Genomic DNA, 18,790 nt, shown 5'->3' on the forward strand with positions numbered 1-18,790 from the left:
ATAAAGAAAATAAATAAAGTAAAGATATTGTGTCCATATTTTAAAAAATAAATTAGAAAGGAAAGAAACTGAAATTTGAAACATTAAATAACTTGCCTATATCACATGGCTAATAAGTAGTATAACAAGGATATGAAACTTGACATTTTGTATATAAACAATATAATTAGAAAAAATATTTAATTAGTTCTTACCTCTTCAGGCAATTCACTGTACATGGTTTCAGAGGTAGACAATAAAAATATGGGTGAAAATGATGGTATATCTTGTAGCAATGTCAGAAAAGTTGCTCTCACAGTTTCACTGACAGCTTCCCACCAATCGCCAATGTGAGGCATGTAAACAATACTAGGTACTGTTCTTCGAGCTTCTCGAAATATCTAATTAAGGAAAGAATTGGCATTTAAAAACTCAAATTCATTATTCTACAGTCTACCCAGCAACACCTAGGTATATAAAATGTCTCAGGCTTGTTACTTCACTAAGTTTCAGTCCCTAATTTTAACTTTTTCAAGCTATGATGCACAAGCCTTATATAAGCTTCTATACTCTTGCCCCAACAAAAAAGGGTATTTTTTTTTGCCACTTAACTATTGCTATTTGCTATAAAAGTATCAAATTACTCTGCTTATGTATCATGTAGAGATAATAAAGCAAAACATCACTATAAATATGCTGCAAATAAAGAGATAAACATACAATCAGTCACCCACATTAGAGCATTATCAATCAGCTTTACATAAAGAAGAAAAGGATAATACAATTGAAATGTTTGTGCACAATGTCTAAAATCACTCAATATATGAATTAAATAAACATTTTTAGCTAAGATGCACCACCCTAGAACTTAAAATGAACTACCTGCTGATACACTTATTCACCTCTTCCCATAACCTTAACTTCAATCTTTCATAAAGTAGTCACAAAATACTCTTAGTTCTCTAAAGACCAATAAGTAAATTAGTAAAAAACTCTTGAGATATCTTCATTGTCCGAAAATACAAAATGAAGTTTTCCTCAGTGATTAAAAAGATTCTGAATCACAGTTTCAGTCACACTCTGCAAAAAATACACCAGTAAGGTTCAGGTTTGGCGATTAGTAAACTGCCAAGCAGAACTACAATCCTCCACATATAAGTCAACAGCTCAATAGTCCATCAAAAAATTCTTGAATGTTAATACTATATCTCTTCATTATTTTTAACAAATTTAGGTATGAATGAAAAAATCTGACTATACTTTTCCAATTTAATGTGAGAATTCTATTCCTAAAATTCCCCACTGATTCTCCCTCACTGTAATGCACTTTGATTCACCAATGTAATGTAGCAGATACAGAAATAAGAATTTAACATTAAAAAATAATTAGGATTATCAGAAAATTTCCTAAGAATCAAAAGAATTATTATTCTTTAATGAGTAACCTTACCACTTACATGGATTTATTAAATAATGTTTTACATAGCTTTGGATCTGCTGTAGAAAACAAAATGCAGGGCCAATTCAGTAGTAAACCAGATGAAAGAAGCTCAAATAAAAATTTCTCCCCAAATTTGAAGAAATGTGGATGTTATGATCTCTCATATCAAAAGGAATATTTGTTCCCTTATTTAATATTTGCATATCCACCAATCCAGAACAGCTGCACAGTACAACTCCTTCAGGAGTCTCAAGTTTTGACCTTTTCGTTACATACACTCCTATCCTGAATCATGAAAATCCAAGGATTTTTACTCAAAAAAAAAAAAAAAAAGAAAGAAAAAAACAAACATCAATATTGTCAAAAGGAAAGAACCATACAGGAGCACAAAGGCAACTGAGACATTTGTTTTTTAAAACAAAAAATTATTACATGCCACCCAAATCAGGTATGGTATGAAGAAGATGGTGACCAACACATTTTGTCGCTTTCCAGTTCCCCACTCTTTGAAGAAAAATTGGGGAGAACCCAAGGAAAGAAAGATGATCTTATGAAAAAGAATAAGGAGCTATATAGCTTATTGAAAAAACTTATAAACCTAACCACCTAATTCAGCTATGCAAGTCACCACATGCCCAGGGTGCAAGAGAAATGAGAAAACATGCCTTTAAAAAAATGAATTTTGACTTCATGCCAGTACTTCTAGGTTAGGTTTTCCAGGAATACATGTAGAGAATATCCAGCCATTACCAAGTGTGAGAGAGGATGAGCAGAGCAAAAGAAGGTTAAGGGATAATAAGAACTTCACAGAGCCAGAAGTTAAATACTGCAGTACTATAAGTGTTTCAACTACATTACAAAGCTGAACTAGATAAAAGCATCAGCAGCTTGAAAAGAGATGGGGTTTTGTTTTTACTTCTATCTTCTTTTCATTAAGCCTCTCAAAATTAGCAAACTGAACATAATATTCTCCCTATTTCCAAAACCTTGAGGAAAATATCATTTTCTTGGTAGACTTTTAAAATTATATTTAAAACCTAAAACAGAAAAATAATCAGACAAATCTAAGACAAAGAAAAGCAAAAAGATTTAGGATTTCTGATTCATCAGTATAATTAAGTGAACTGAGAATTAACCTAACTAACTACATGAGATAACTATATCCAGAGAACATTTTTGTAATTTTTCTCCTAATTCTTTAGGTAGAAACCATCCTTACTTTCGAGAAAAATTAAAAAGCATCACTAAAATAAGTTTTATTTTAATTTCTTACTTGTAATCTCAGAATATTAAAATAAACCTTCATGTTGTCTCTAAATATGTAACTGGCTTGTTCTAATTTTCCAGTTCTTATAATAAAAAATTCAAAAAGACAGAGTCTGAGAGGAATGGGGCTGTAGCTCAGTGGCAGAGCTCTTGCCTAGCATGCCTAAGGCACTGGGTTCAATCCTCAGCACCACATAAAAATAAACAAATAAAATAAAGGCATTCTGTCCATCTACAGCTACAAAAAAAAAAAAAAAAATTTTTTTTTAATTTAAAAAAGAACAGAGTCCAAGAATAGCACTTCAAAAACTACTAGAGGATAAATATCAGGGAAAAAAAGTTTGATTTTATTGTCAAATGGGGGGGGGTGTAATATAAAAACGGTTCTTCAGTAGTTTGCTGATAATGTTTAAAGTAGTGGAGTAGAACACCCTCTGTGAAATCAAATAACCAGATAATTCAGAGTAGAAAAATAAAGTCTAGTTTTAATGAAGTGGCAACTGGCTGGGAACAAGTGATGCCATTTGAGAACTAGAAAAATACTCACCTATAGGGTGTCTTGGATTGGTGGATGTGCAAGGTGTAGTAGAAAACAGAAAAACTGTTATAGAGAAAAAAAGATAGTAGGCCAAATTACAGAACCAACCGTTTCAAAATACCTCTGACATGACCAGAGCACTCTTGCACAAGTAAAATGAACGAACACTGAAGTCCGTGAACTGTTCATTTTGATTCTTTATTTAAACAATATATTCCATTTTCTTCTGGCCTTCTTCTTGCCCCGGATATCATAGTCCCTTACATAACTAGTTTAAGTTTCTTCATTTATTAAAAATAAATACAAACTACACCTACTGAATATTGAAAGATTAATATCTTAGGCAAAAATCAGGCCACTGAAGTTAGAAGTATCCATTCAAGGAAGAACCAATGATATAAACTGCAGTTGTATTTACAAAAGTTCTAATCATCTTAAAGCTAAACTTTGAAGCCAATGTTTTCACTATCAGATTAACATGTGCAGGGGCTGGGAATAGTTCAGTGGTAGATTGCTTGCCTAGCATGGTCAAGAACCTAAGTTCAATTCCCTAGCACTAAAAAGAAACAAAACAAACCAGTAAATTTTCACCCACCAATTTTTTTGAGGGTAGCAGACAGTGCTGGGTATTGAACCCAGGAGCCTCAAGCATTCTACCAGCAAGATATACCCCAAGCCCAGTGTATTTTCTTAGTTCAGAATTTATAACCCCATAAAACTTTTTATTTAAAAACTGAAATATAGAAAAAAAATTAAAGCCAAATGTGAATGAAGCAAAAAATTCAAAACCAGTAGAGTTTCACTTGCCAAAAAGAGGCTACAAAGGAAAGAGTAAATCACTTTTATGTCATCAAGAAATTTCCAGAATTTGTCTCAATCAGCTAAACAGTATTATGAACATATTAAATTTATAAAACACAGGTAAAAGTAAAAATTGGGAGCTAAAACATTCTCAAATTTTATTTAAAAAATTTAAAATATTTATTAATAAAATAAGTTTGATTCTTTTTATCTTTTTATCACAAAATATTAAAATAAATAATATCTCTACATCATCTTTATTCCACTTATTCTATTTTACTCCATTTATGTTCCATTCACCTAAGATTTAGTAAGCATTTTCTGTGAAAAGAAGACATCATCTATACTCTGAATATTCAGGATTCAGGAAAAAAAGAACAGCCGGGTGTGGTGGAATACATCTGTAATCCCAATGGCTCGGGAGGCTGAGGACAGGAGGATAGTGAGTTCAAAGCCAGCCTCAGCAACTTAGTAAGGCCCTAAACAACTCAGAGACTCAATCTCTAAGAAAAATACAAAAAAGGGTTAGGGATACGGCTCAGTAGTTGAGTGTCCCTGAGTTCAACACCCAGTACCAAAAAAGCAAAAAGAAAGAAAAATCTCTTCATATGCGAACAAAATTGGCCTGTTAAAAGACACACAAATACTTTGGCAGTAATACAAACATTTTATGAAAACTAAATTGCCTAAATTCTTTTCTTTTTTGATATTTTCATTTCCTAAAAACTTTAAGCATTTCAGTAATTGTGACAACAGAAAGTAGGGAGGTATCGTTATGATAAAACCCAGCCAATTGTGAACAAACACAAAATTATACACATAGGTAAATAGATTAATTCCTTAATGCTACTCAAGAAAAAAGGATTCCCTCCTAAGAATTTCCAGATATAATCTTTTCCTGAGGAACAAAAACAAAAAACACTAAAACTTTCACTAAAAAAAAAAAATCTTATTTGGGCTGGGGTTGTAGTTCAGTGACAGAGTGCTTACCTAGCACTGTGGGGCACTGGGTTCGATTCTTAGCACCACATTAAAAAAATAAACAACTAAAATAAAGACATGCCATCCATCTACAACTACAAAAAAATTTTTTTAAAAAAGATCTTATTCACCATTTGAAATTATTCATAACACCATGTAGTATCTACACTCCAAAGTTTTGATAGAACAGAGACTGATTAATTCAATCAAACCTATTAATGAAAAAGATAAGATAACAGCACACTCATCAGTCTCTTTTTTCCTAATTCAAAAGTAGAAATAACATAGGAGACAACAGTTAAATCTGAGGATGTCAGAAAAAAAGAAAACAAAGTTGTTGCTTTTTTTTTTTTTTCAAGTGCTAAAATCAATAAGGTACAAACATCTCTTGCCTGTTATAGGGTTCAAAATTACTATCACCTTGCAGGGGAAATGACCTTGCAGGGGGGAAAAGCCTGGAAAATATGCCAGGCTAAAACAAGGCTTTCCATTAGTCTTGAGATATTATGCCATTCTCAGTATCTGTACCTCCCCATACACATACCACATGCAGAGCAATGTTATAAACACTGACATCTGTTTCAGTAATACATGTCCAACTAGTGTCCAGTGACTAGCTAAAGTACTAATCCCAAAACATAATTTACTTAAGACCTAAAATAGTAACACCTGGTATGCATGTTTCAAGTACAATGCCTGAGTCAGGCATGGTGTCCTGTAATCTCAGCAACAAGGGAAACTGAGGCAGGAGGATTGAAAGTTTGAGGCCAGCGTCAGCAACTTAGCAAGACCCTGATTCAAAATAAAAAGGACTGGGGGGTGTGACTTGGTGGCAGTAAAATGCCCCTGGGTTCAATCCCTGGTACAAAAACAAAGTACACATGTCTAGGGCCAAATGAAATCCATTGAATCAGAACTTCTGAGTATGGAGCCAGGGAATCAGAAATTTCTAAAAGCACTTCCAAAAGATTCTACTACACACTAACTTTTAAGGAATAATGAGAATAACCCTCTAGTAGTCACTAATTCCTATAATACCTCTCTCCCCAAATCATAATCTTAATCAAAAGCTGACGGAGACACATGGTAGAAAGAAAGCTCTATCATGTATGTGTAGGTTTTAAAAGATAGACATACAATTACACAAGATCGACTAGCATAAAGAATCTCAAGAAGGGTTCTTTCCCCCTTCACTTTATCACAGGTAAATATAGCTCTTTATAGGTGACATAAGTCTTCTTCCCTTTAAGATAAAGACAAAGATAAAGGAAAGAAGCAAACATTTTTATGTCATCAAGAAATTTCCAGAATTTGTACCTACCCATACACACACCACATGCAGAGCAATGTTATAAACACTGACATCTGTTTCAGTAATACATGTTCAACTAGTGTCCACACAAAGTTTACAGAATCTCCAGTCATTTAAATTCCTTCCCCTAAGCCAAAACAACCATTATGAATAATTCAGGGTGATACTTTGCTTTTTATCACCAATATCTCCTTCATATTACCATATTAGCCCATATAAATCAACCCCCTTCTTGTTAGTGGCTTCACAGTATTTCTTTGTATGTCAAGAAATACCGTAATTTATTTCAGCAGTCCTCCAGTAAAGGACATTCAGTTTGAGTTTGTTTTACATTTAATTTGTTGAGGAATTACACACAATGCTATGAAGAAGATCCTTGTACATTTGCCACTGAAAACTTGTAGCTAATATATCTTTAGGAAAAAATCTTAAACATGGAATTCCTGGGTCAAAAGGTGTATGTACTTTAAATTTTTAAAAATAATACCAAACTATACTACAAACTCATTAAATAAATAAACATTTCCATTAAACAAGTGTAAATATCCCATATCTCTAACACTCACATTATCAAATTTCCTGGATTTTTAAAAAAAATAAACCTAATATTTTATTTTCACTTACAATTGAAGCTAAAAGTATTTTTTTTGGGGGGGGGTTGCTTTTTCTTTTTCCTTTGTACATGACATGCTACTATTTCACTAAATTTTTGTTTTGCTTTTGTTACTAAAGATTGAACCAAAGGATGCTTTACCACTGAGCTACAACCCCAATCCTTTTTTGTTTTTTAACGTGAACTCACTAAGTTGCTGATGATTTCACTAAGTAGCTGAAGCTAGCCTTGAACTTGTGATGCTCCGGCTGCAACCTCCCAAATCACTGGGTGGTTGCAGCAGGAGCATCACAAGTTCACCATGTACTACCATGCCCAGCTCTACGATGCCAATATAAAAACGGTCTTTATTAGTGCATTATAGCTATATATAATCATGTGGCTCATTTTGACATATTAATAAATGCAAATAACACAATTTGCTCCATTTTAATCTCCAGTGCTTCCCTTTTCTCTTCCCTCCTCCCTCCCCCAGATCACTTTCCTTTACTCTACTGGTCTATTCTGCAAACTTATGTTACACTGTATTCTTTCTTCTTACTGATTTTAACACTATCTTTTTTTAGAAAACTTGTTCTTAATATGTATATAACAAGTATACCTTTTCCCCAATAGACCTTTTACCTATGTCTATTAATTTTATTTAAAGAATGCTTTTTTGCCATACAAAATTAAAAATCATATGAAGTAAAAATTTTTCAGATCTTCTTTAATGTTTTCTAGCTTTTGAACACTGCTTAGAAATTACTTTCTGTTACACAAGATAATGAGCATATGTGATTCTCCTAGCACTTTTACAGTCCCACTGATAATCTAGAATTTATTTGGGGGTAGAGAAAAAGGTAGAGAATCCAGTTTTGTTTTGTTTTTCCATTGCCCCATTAGAGCTAGCCAGTTTTCCAAGACCATTTACAAATAAATCATTCCTTTCATCTACTGATATGAAATGCATTCATTATCAAGGTCATTATTATCATATATTATTTCTACAGACATTTCAATATAAATTTTCTCTTTTGTTCTATACTTAGTTTTTCTATCCCTGTACAGATATAAATCACTTATTACTGTATATTAGTATACCTATAAAAAATCTTGCTAGGCTTTTTCATTACATTTTTCTCCAGAATTCATGTTGAATCTAGAAAAAATACATCATCTAGAAGAAACACAGAGTCCTTCTTCGGTTTCCCCCTACATTTGGGGGATTATAAATGTGATTACATTTAATTTATGCATTAATTGAGAAAAGAATTCATAGCTTTCCCATTTTGGTATTACCAGCAGCAGCAATAGCAGCAGTATGTAGTGATACACGATTACAAACAAGTGTTGAGCACTATGTGCCAAGCCTACTCCATGTGCTTACTTTAATATTCCCAACACCTTTGTACTGAGTGTCATATTTTCATTTGATAGATGAGGAAATTAAGGCTCAGAGAGTTGCAGCAACTTGTCCCAGGTAACAACTATTAAGAAAAGTAGCTGATATTTTACCCTGTGTAATCTGAGTTAGATCCACACTCTGAAGAATAAAGTACCTGAAAACAAAGTGTCTTTCATTTTTTCAACTGTCCATTTCAACTGAATTTTACTTTTCTTCTTTTAGGCCCTGAATATTAGTTGTTTTGGTTAACTCCTTGGTGAATTTGTTTGTCATTTTAAATCGGCCCTATACTTTCATTTTATTTCTAACTTACTATGGTTTGCATTTAAAAAAAAAAACCCCTACCAATTTTAGAACATTAACTATAGATGTGTCTGCCTTACAGATCTCCCATATTGTCTTGTACCATTTTTTAGTTGACAATGTAAGCTTTCCAAATATACAGTCATACCGTTGGCAAATACTTATAACTTTAATGCACTCTTTCCAGTATTGATATTTCTCAATGTCTGGATCAATATTTCATGCCTTATGGCATATAACTCTTTTGCTACTATATTCCATTTTTAATATTTTCCTTATAATTATTGCGTAAGTGAAACTGGTCCTTAGCTTGTTTTGGAAGGTTTGGTATCAATGATTTTTTGTCCATCTCATGTCTTTCATCCTTCCATTTGCTTTGGAATAGTTTAGCTTTGAAATAATCTTATCCTTTAAATTAAAATAATCCACCTGTGAAACTGTGTAAGTTTAGTGCTTTTATGATATTTGCTCAATTTCTTCTTCAACAGTTATTGCCTATTTAGATTTTCTATTCTCTGGGGTAAATTTTGATCATTTATATTTTCCTAGTAAATTCTTAAGACTTAGTTTAAATGATATTGAATAATTCTTACTTGCATAAATCTGCAATAATTTTGTCTCATCAAAACTGAAAAATATGAAAAAACATATAAATCAACATTATTGGAAAACACTCACAGCCAGGATGAGTTAAATGTGTCAAACTGGGAGCAAATACTGGTATACAGCTTTTTATTCAGGCCATGGGTTTTGAAAAGAAATCTTTAAACAGAGCTTTATAAGTAATGAACTGCTACTAGGATGTTCATACCCAGAGAACTGTGAATAAAAGAGAAATTAAATCAACACTACTATGAACTGCAACGGATACATATTTCTTGCTATAAGGTAGGGAATGGTTTGCGTCAAATAAATACTGTATCTGTTGAGTATTCATAAAATACAACTTATAATAACAAAACTGGGTAAAATGTTCTTAAGTGTTACTTCTCCAGTTATCTACACTGTAAAGTAGCTTAAGTATCAAAGCATATGGTGAGACATTTTTCTCTCACATTTATTTATTAGAAGCATCATTTTCAAACATTTAATAAACACTCACTGCCAGGGGCTATGGTACATACCTAGACTCCCAGCTACTGGGAACGCTAAGTCATGAGGATCATTTCAGCCTAGCAGTTTAATCAGCCTGGGCAACAAGAGAGACCCCATATCAAAAATAGTAGAAGAAGAACTCATTATGAGCTGGACACTATGTCAGAGATACAGAAATAGTTAAGACATGGTCCCTTGGTTCAAAAGACTTAATATTTCCCTTCATCCCTAGAACCAGCATGATACACTTATAATATATTCAGGGTTGTACATAAAAACCTCAAGAAATACAGCCACACTAGAACCTTGCTTCATAAACCGTAAGAGTTTCATAAGAGTTGAAAATTAAATATTGAATAGACTAAGCTAATGATACCAATATCCATAATCTTTGAATTGCTACCTCAAGTTTATATTAACGTTAAATCCTTATGTCTCCAATTGAATACAATTTTCCTTTCTACGATAAGACTTAAATATTAGAAACAAGATATTAAAATTTCAATAAGAAAGCGACAATAGAAAAACAATGAGCTAATTTTTTAAAAATATTACACATCAAAAGGATCCTCTACATTAATATTCGAATGTTAATGAATAGACAGACATGGTGGTACAGGCCTATAATCCCGCAGCTCCTTAGACTGTAGGATCACAAGTTTAAGGATAACCTTAGCAATTTAGTGAGACCCTATCTCAAGATTAAAAAAATTAAAAAGGTCAGGCACAACGACACACACCTGTGATCTCAGTGAGTTGGGTGGTTGAGGCACCAGGATCTCAAATTTGAGGCATCAGCAACTGAGTGAGGCCCCAAGCAACTTAGCAAGACCCTGTCTCAAAAAATAAAAAGGGCCAGGAATATGACTCAGTGGTAAACCACCCCTGGGTTAAATCCCTACTATCAAAAAAATAAAATAAAAATAAAAAGAACTGGGGATGCAGCTCAGTGGTAAAGCACTCCTGGATTCATCCCAGTACCCCTCCAAAAAAAAGAATAATAAAGAATAACCAAAAAAAGTTTATGTTTATATCATTATCCTTTAAAAAGAAAAAGAAAGAAAGAAACTTATCTAGAAACACTATACACCATGTCTACATTCCAACAAGATACATAAGCAATGTATTTAGATGGCATAAACATACCTGTGCACATGATTCTTCGGGTGTTTTGGCACTGACTGAATAAAGTGCTGGGAGATCTAGTCTATGCACAGAGAATCTTTCTAGAGTATGCAAAAGTGCTGGAGCAAGGTGAGAAGTTTGACCTGAGCCTCTTTCTCCAGATAGCAATAATCGTGGCCTGTAAGAGGTTGGCTGATGGTATGGTGACCTGTAATACGTGTAAAAACATAATAGTGATTTCAAAACTATACATTCTGAAGATCAATGTGAGAACAGTAGGAAAATACATTAAAAGAATTAAACTATAAATTAAGAAAACTTTATTATCTTTTTTAGTATAATGATATTTTTCATTAATTCCGATTCTAAAATGTTGACTATTTTTGACAATAAATAAGACGTTAAAGAATAAAATCCATTCTATGGCAGTTATCAAGAATACAAGCAATAATTAGTGTTGGAGATGATGTGGAGAAAAAGGTACATTGCTGGTGGGACTGCAAATTGGTGCAACCACTTTGGAAAGCAGTGTAGAGATTTCTCAGAAAACTTGGAATGGAACTACCATCTGACCCAGCTATCCCATTCCTAGATCTATATCCAAAGGACTTAAAATCAGTATACTAGGTGACATAGCCATACCAATGTTTATAGCAGCTGAATTCACAAAAGCTAAATTGTGGAACCAAGCTAGATGCCCTTCAATAAATGAATGGATAAAGAAACTGTGGTATGTATACACAATGGAATATTACTCAGCATTAAGAGAGAATAAAATTATGGCATTTGCAGGTAAATGGATGGAGTTGGAAATATTATGCTAAGCAAAGTAAACCAATCCCCAAAAACTAAAGGCCCAATGTTTTCTCTGATTAGTGGATGCTGATCTATGATGGGGGGCGGGGGACATGGAAAGAATGGAGGAGCTTAGGATTGGACAAAGGAGAGGGCAGAGAGGGGTTATGAAGACAGGAAAGACAGTGGAATGAGATGGACATCATTACCCTAAGTACATGTATATTTACACGAATGGTGTGTCTCTATATCATGTACAACCAGAGAATTGAAATGCTGCTCTCCATTTATGTATGATGAATTAAAATGCATTCTGCTGTTAAGTACATCTAAGTAGAACAAATAAATAGATAGATAGATAAATAAATAAAATCCATTCTAAAGGAAAGAAAAGGTACCTTGGTTTTCGTCCTGTCATACTGTGTGTATTAATATAAAGAGTGGAAAAGACTATATCATTTAGTTATTAATTATCCAAGGTCAAATGTTAAGAATTTCAATTCTCAAACAAGTGGGGAGATCTGCAAATTATCCCAAATATAAGACTTTTAAAAATCAGTTAAAATAGTAAATTTTATCCTATGCATTATTTTCCCAATTCTATGGTATGAATGTGCCCTCCATGGATTTAATATTGAAACTTAACCATAAGTGATAAGTATTCAGAGGTAGAGCTTTATAATGTGATTACATCACGAGGACAGAGCCTTATAAAAGGGCTCAAGAGAACTAGCTTGTCTGTTTGGTCCTTTCCACCATGGAGAACAAGCATTCAAGATGCTGTCTTAGAAGCAGAGACTGAGCCTTTACCAGACACTGAACATAATGCTGCCTTAATCTTGGGCTTCTCTGCCTCCATAAGTGTTAACAATAAATTTATGCTGTTTATAAATTGCACAGTCTAAAGTATTTTGTTAGAGTGTCAAGAGCAGTCTTAAACCATCATAATTTTAATAACAGAAAAGAAGGCTTTTGAAGCTATGGCAAATTTTGTTTATGTCACAATATAAACTAACTGTTCTTATTCTAATATATGACATATAAAGCCATACATTAGAGAAAGAAAATATATTAAACTTAATTTGTAGTTTGAAGATTCTACAAAATGATTAAAGTAACAAATGAAAAACATTCAGTCACTGTAGTTAGCACTGGGAATTCTAAGGTAATACAATAAGAATAAAGCAAAATGAAAAAGGAATAAAAAGAAGTAGGGAGCTGGACACACGGTTCAATGGTAGAACACTTGCCTAGCATAGTGAAAGAGAAAAAAACAAAAGGTTAAGAAAACCCTGATACCATAATCTTAAAGAATCTTAAAGAATAAGATTATGTACTTTAAAAACGAGGAAAAAACATTAATTACATCAGGAATTTCAAACAACCTGAACACAAAGACTAAATATACAAAGTCTTCCTCATCATTTATATTTTATTTTAAACAACAATTTCAAATAAAATCCCTAAAGAATTTTATCTGAAAAAAACAATCAAGTAAGATCATCAAAAAAATTTTGGAAAAGTATGCTAATGATTTTACAGCACTCAAATATGTATTAGTAACAAGCATGTTATATGGATTTCTTGCTCTATTTTCTTAACAATTTATGAAATACAGTTTTATTTTATTAAACAGATGAGGAAACTAAAGCTCAGAGAGGTTAGTTATAAGACTGAACAAATTGGTGGCAGAATTAAAATTTTTATTCAGGATAAAGTGTGAATCCTAGAACTGCAGAAGAAAAAGAAGGAGAAGCAGTGGTGGGGAGGGAAAGAAAGGAGAAGAAAGAAGTAAAAGGAGACCATATTCTCATTCAGAATCATATGGTTACAAAGCCCAGGCTACTTATATTGAAACATAGAATAACAATTAATAGAAAATAGAATACATCAATGAAAAGAAAGAGAACAATGAACCATAATAAGCAGACCAGGAAACAAGTCAAAGTAATTGAAAGAATTTTAATTTTATAAAAGAAAAAAAAACAAATGCAATAAGGATGGATCATAAAATAAACATTAAAAAAAAAAGGGGATTCAGATTCTCATTTCAAAGCACTGACAAAATGAATTCTAAACCAAAAACAAAGTAAGAAAAACAGAAGACTCAGGCCTGGGGCTGTAGCTTAGGTGGTAGAGCGCCTGCCTAGCACATGTGAGGCACTAGGTTCGATCCTCAGCACCACATAAAAATAAACTACATCTACAACTAAAAAAAATTTTTTTTTTTTAAAAAAAGACTCATCTCTGTGTGTGTGTGTGTTTGTATATATATATGAGTGCAGGAGCTCAAACCCAGGGTCTCATGTGTGCTAAGCAAGTACTCTACCACTGAGCCACATGCCCAGCCTTAATATATTTTTAATTCACAGAAATCTAAAAACACTTTTGTAACTCAAAATACATACTCTGAACCATATGGCAAGCAACCAAATAGGACAAAGATTTGGCCATAAACAGGAATTATTCTTAATGAATAAAGAATGTACATACATAGTTTAAAAAACAAGAACAACCTCCCCCCCCCAACAACCTCTATGGGCAAAAGATATAGATGCCTGCAAAGGAAAACAGAAAAAGGTAATTTTTTTAATGTTTATTCATTTAACAATTGTAGAAAGGCTACTATGCTAAATGTCTTGATCCTAGGCATCCAACAATATCGCTGTTAGTATTGAGTTTGTAACTGAATGGTACTTAGCATACAAATTACCATAATTCAATGTGATGAATAAGTGGTAATATTTAAGTACACAGTACTATGGGAGACCCTGTCTAGAGACTCACAAAAGGCTTTCCTGGAAAAGCTTTACTAAACCAGAAATTCAACAGATCTGAGACAGAAGGAGTGGGTTACAAAAAAGAAAAACAGGATGTGGAAAAAAAAAAAAAGAAGCTAAAATGAGTGTGGGCCTTTGTGGTAATGGATGTACTTCACACAGCAAGTTTCTTCTCACATATTGAAGCCACATAGAAGTAAAGGACTAGAGTTGGAGAGAAGAAAGGGAAGGAGAGACAAACAATGAGAGGCTATGATGGATTTTGTCAGCCATTTTAAAAGTTTGGAACATGCACTGAAAACAATGAGGCACTAACATACATACTTTAAGGAGTAGTCAGACAGTTGGCCCTCTGTATCCATGGATTCCATATACATAGATTCAACTAAAATATGAGGGGGAAAGTTTCACCTGTACTTAACATGTATATACTTTTTTCTTATCATTATTCCCTAAACAGTACAGTATAATAAGTATTTACATAGTATTTATAAATACATTAGGAATTATAAGTAATCTAGAAATGATTTAACACATATAGGAGGATACATTTGATTGCATTTACCACTCTCTCAAACATTAGGTTTTCTGCAAATACCACCCCTTTTCCCAGTAGACTTTACCACTGGCAAATTAAAATATCTGAAGGGGACTCAGAAACCAAGGTCCCAAAGATACCAAAGGACAACTATGTATTTTTTGAGAAGATAACTCTAAGCCAATATATCAGGATGGAAAACAGTTTTGATAGAAGGCAAAATGAGAGGAGAGATGATCAGTAAAAGGTCTGCTATAGTAACCCAGGTATGAGAATTTAATGATAGTCTAAATAAGAATAACATCAGAATATGTGAGAAGGAATAGCCTGACCTGAGGCTTATTTGGTAAGACAAAGAGGACTTCATCATTAACTAGATAGAGAAAGGAAGAAGAAAGTGAAGGATAGTGTCAAAATCTAGCTGGGACAACTCAATGGATGCTATAGGCCTCAGAGGAAAAGAATCAGAGATACAGTACAGTAATATGCAGAAAGACCAATGGTACAATGAAGGAGATATAGGGAGCTAAACAGGGTCTGAAACTAAAGAGTGACCTAGGCTTCAAAAATCATATGGGAGTCATTAATACACAGATGAAAAAAAATTAAGAAAATATAAATAAAAACAATAAAAATCTTTTTATCTGATACATTGATAAATTAAAAATTAACTAATACTAATTATTACTGAAAGGATGGAAAAATAGGTATTCTCACATCTACTGCGGGGGACAGGGGATGTAAAAGCACACCTTTTCTGAAGTTGTATTTGACAAGTCAAAATATGTCAAAATGTATGGTCAAAAATATTCTACATCTTACCCTACTCCCAAGGATTTGCTAAATTCTTATGATTCTCAGCACTTTTTTCATTGTACTTATCTTCTAGTATTTCATCTATATAACATTTATTATTTTATTGCCTGTCTCCTCTACTTAAAACGTAAAACAAGGGTTGGGGTCTTATCCATTTTGTTCAGTGACAAATCCCAAGTACCTAGAATATATCTGGCATATAATGGGCACTAATACAGAATATCTAAATGAGTGAATGAATACATGAAAGAAGAAATGAATGAACAAAAAAAAATATTATTTTCAACTATCTGGTTAATTAAGACTTAAAAAGACAAACACAGGAAAGGGTAGACTGCTTGCCTAGCACACATGAGGCCCTGGGTTTGATCCCAAGCATTACCCCCCAAAAAATTGGACAAACAATGCTCAAAATTGACAAAAGTCTTTTTACATTAGATTACATTTACCACTCTCTCAAACATTAGTGGTAAAAGGGTAAATTGGTAAAATCTTTGTAGAAAGCAACTTAGCAATCTGTATCAAGGTTTTAAATATATATATCCTTTGACACAGTGATCACAATTCTTAAACTTTACCTTGAGTATTGAATCAAACAATGATGTAAAGGCATATACTCAAAAAGACGTCTATTGTTACACTGTTTATAAAAGAGGAAAATGAAAAACTTCAAATTTTATTAATTCTATAAATTATGGAACATCCAAAAATTAAAACTACACAGTTATCTTTAGAGTATTACATTAAACATACGAACATGAAATGACATTCCCAGCATAGTGGATAAAAAAGCAAGTTACATTAACACCTTATAGGAGGATATAGTCTGCATAAAATCATATGTAGGTCTATTTATAAATAGAGAACATGGAGGTGTGGTCACCAAAACTTACAAAAATATTACCTTCAGCTGCTGGGACTTTAATTTTTTACTTTCTTCTTTATGCTCTTCTTTATTACTTGAATTTTCTACAGAGTATATCATGTTTCTAATCAAAAAAAACAAAGCTATTTTCATTTTAAAAACCTTAAGAAAGCTCTGTTTTTAATCCCCTTTTGGTAATACAAAAAAGCAAAGAAAACTTACTTTCTATCATAGGGCCTCTCTACCAGATTGAGAGACCTTAATTATCTTGACTTCTATTGTATCTTAAATCTTTTAAAGAGGTTTCAACATTGATTTAGGACACTACTTCGAGAAACCCACCAGTAATGCCCAGGCTGGTATGGCTGGAGAGCAACAGCAACACTAAGGTCTTCTTGACATTACCTTTTTCTACAGTGATCTGGCATGCTGACACATGTTGCTCAAACAGAAAACCAAACCAACCAAACAACAACAACAAAACATCCCTATGTGTGGCCTTTGTGTGTAGCTACCCTTTGTGTGGCTTTTATTCAAAACAGCATGCTTGTTGAAGAGTGTTAAAAATCATACCCAATTTACCCAATGAAGCAATACAATTCCATATCTATCTGTAAAATGTGGAAACCAATTTGGAAAGAACATGATCCCAGGAAACAAATAGCACAGTTTGGAACTAAATTTGTTAGCACAATCCTGAACAACTAACTTATTTCTGCTTCAGTTTCCTCTTCTATAAAATAATATCACAAATGCACATGTCCAGTCTGTAATAAGCACTCAGATGCTAACTCTCATCCTTTTATACTCAAAGGAGAGCAAATGTCCCTGTTGCCTGTGAAGCTTTCCTGAACTTTCCAACATAATTAGTTTTGCTCTCATAGAACTTTAGTAACATTGCAATCTTTGCAACCCCAATAACAAGAACTTCTATAGAGTAAGAACTATATCTTATTCATGCTTGTGTTTTCAGCACCTCCTACAGTAAACAAAAGTTGGAAGAAAGAGTGGGTGAACAGAGATATAAGTTAATAAATATTAACTTACATGAAATATCTAAGAAAAAAGCTTGTTCTAGAATATTGAAATATCTAAGAAAAAAGCTTGTTCTATAATATCTAGATAATATAAAGAAAAGTTTTTAAAAACTAAAAAAGCTTATATAAAAGAAGATAAACCAATTCTTTCAGAAAAGCTAAGCTAAAGAGTTATATTAGTGATACACATCAAATCAGTGAAGAGAATGTTCTCAATAAAACGTCAAACACAAAACTGGAAATGAAGCTTTCTAACATCAAAAACTGTTTCTATATTTCTTTATTGACAAAAGAGCAAATATAAGGCTTCTAATAGTTGCTTAGCTCCTGCTATTACATAATTCCAATCCAAACAACTAAGACTGCCAAAACAATACACACACAGACAGCCTAACTATGTTTTAAAAATTTAAAAAGTATTTAACTGGCCTGTAATTAATAAAATTGATCTATAAAATGTTAGAAGAGTCCAAGAAAACTTCCCTAAGAACATAAAAGAAAGAACCAAGAAAAATCTAACAGAACATGCTGTTAACGAACATATCAAGGACTGAACCTGGAGGCTCCTACCTATAACCCAGCAATTTGTGAAGTTGAAGCAGGAGGATAGCTGGAGGCCAGCCCCAGCAACTTACTGAGACCCTCAGCAACTTAGCAAGACTGTCAAAGGAGGGGGAAAAAAAGACAGAGGATATAGCTCAGAGGTAAAGTACTCCTGGGTTCATATCTCAGAAATAAATAAATAAATCAAGAAAAAAGAATAAATGAAAGTAATTTAGATCCATTTTTAAAACATCAGAAAAAAGAAAGAGTCATCAATGCAAATAATCAAAAATATTTCACCAAAATCTACTTGGGGGAACTTTGACTCAAGTTGAAGACTTGAATTTGTTCAAAATACCTCTACAGAAAAAATTACTTAAAAGTACACACAATCAAACCTCTTCGAATACAAGTGCTATTAGACCTACCTGACTGGAGGTTTATGGTTCTTCAACTATGGTGTTAATTATGTAAATGCAAGTAATGATGCTGTTAGTATTTTAAAACTTTTTGGTCTCTTAATTTAAAATTACATTTGTACTAAAAGTGTTTATCCATTACAGTAAATGGCAAAA

General features: G+C 32.9%; 1 protein-coding gene across 7 annotated transcripts in view; it reads right to left on the reverse strand.

Annotated features, from left to right (window-relative positions):
• The window catches only part of Atad2b (ATPase family AAA domain containing 2B), a 145,385-nt gene that overhangs the window by 44,942 nt on the left and 81,653 nt on the right, over positions 1-18,790 (reverse strand). For all 7 annotated transcript variants that reach the window (XR_013088595.2, XM_076832954.2, XM_076832953.2 and 4 more), the window contains 2 exons: positions 10,863-11,049; positions 195-380 (listed from right to left, as the gene is read on the reverse strand). Coding sequence is in view for 6 of the 7 variants with exons in the window: in XM_076832954.2 (XP_076689069.1) it covers positions 195-380; positions 10,863-11,049 (373 nt within the window). In the remaining variant the exon portion in view is untranslated. The remainder of the gene's footprint in view (positions 1-194; positions 381-10,862; positions 11,050-18,790) is intronic.

Source organism: Callospermophilus lateralis, chromosome 14 (genome assembly GCF_048772815.1).
Source record: "Callospermophilus lateralis isolate mCalLat2 chromosome 14, mCalLat2.hap1, whole genome shotgun sequence".
Taxonomy (NCBI): Eukaryota; Metazoa; Chordata; class Mammalia; order Rodentia; family Sciuridae; genus Callospermophilus; species Callospermophilus lateralis.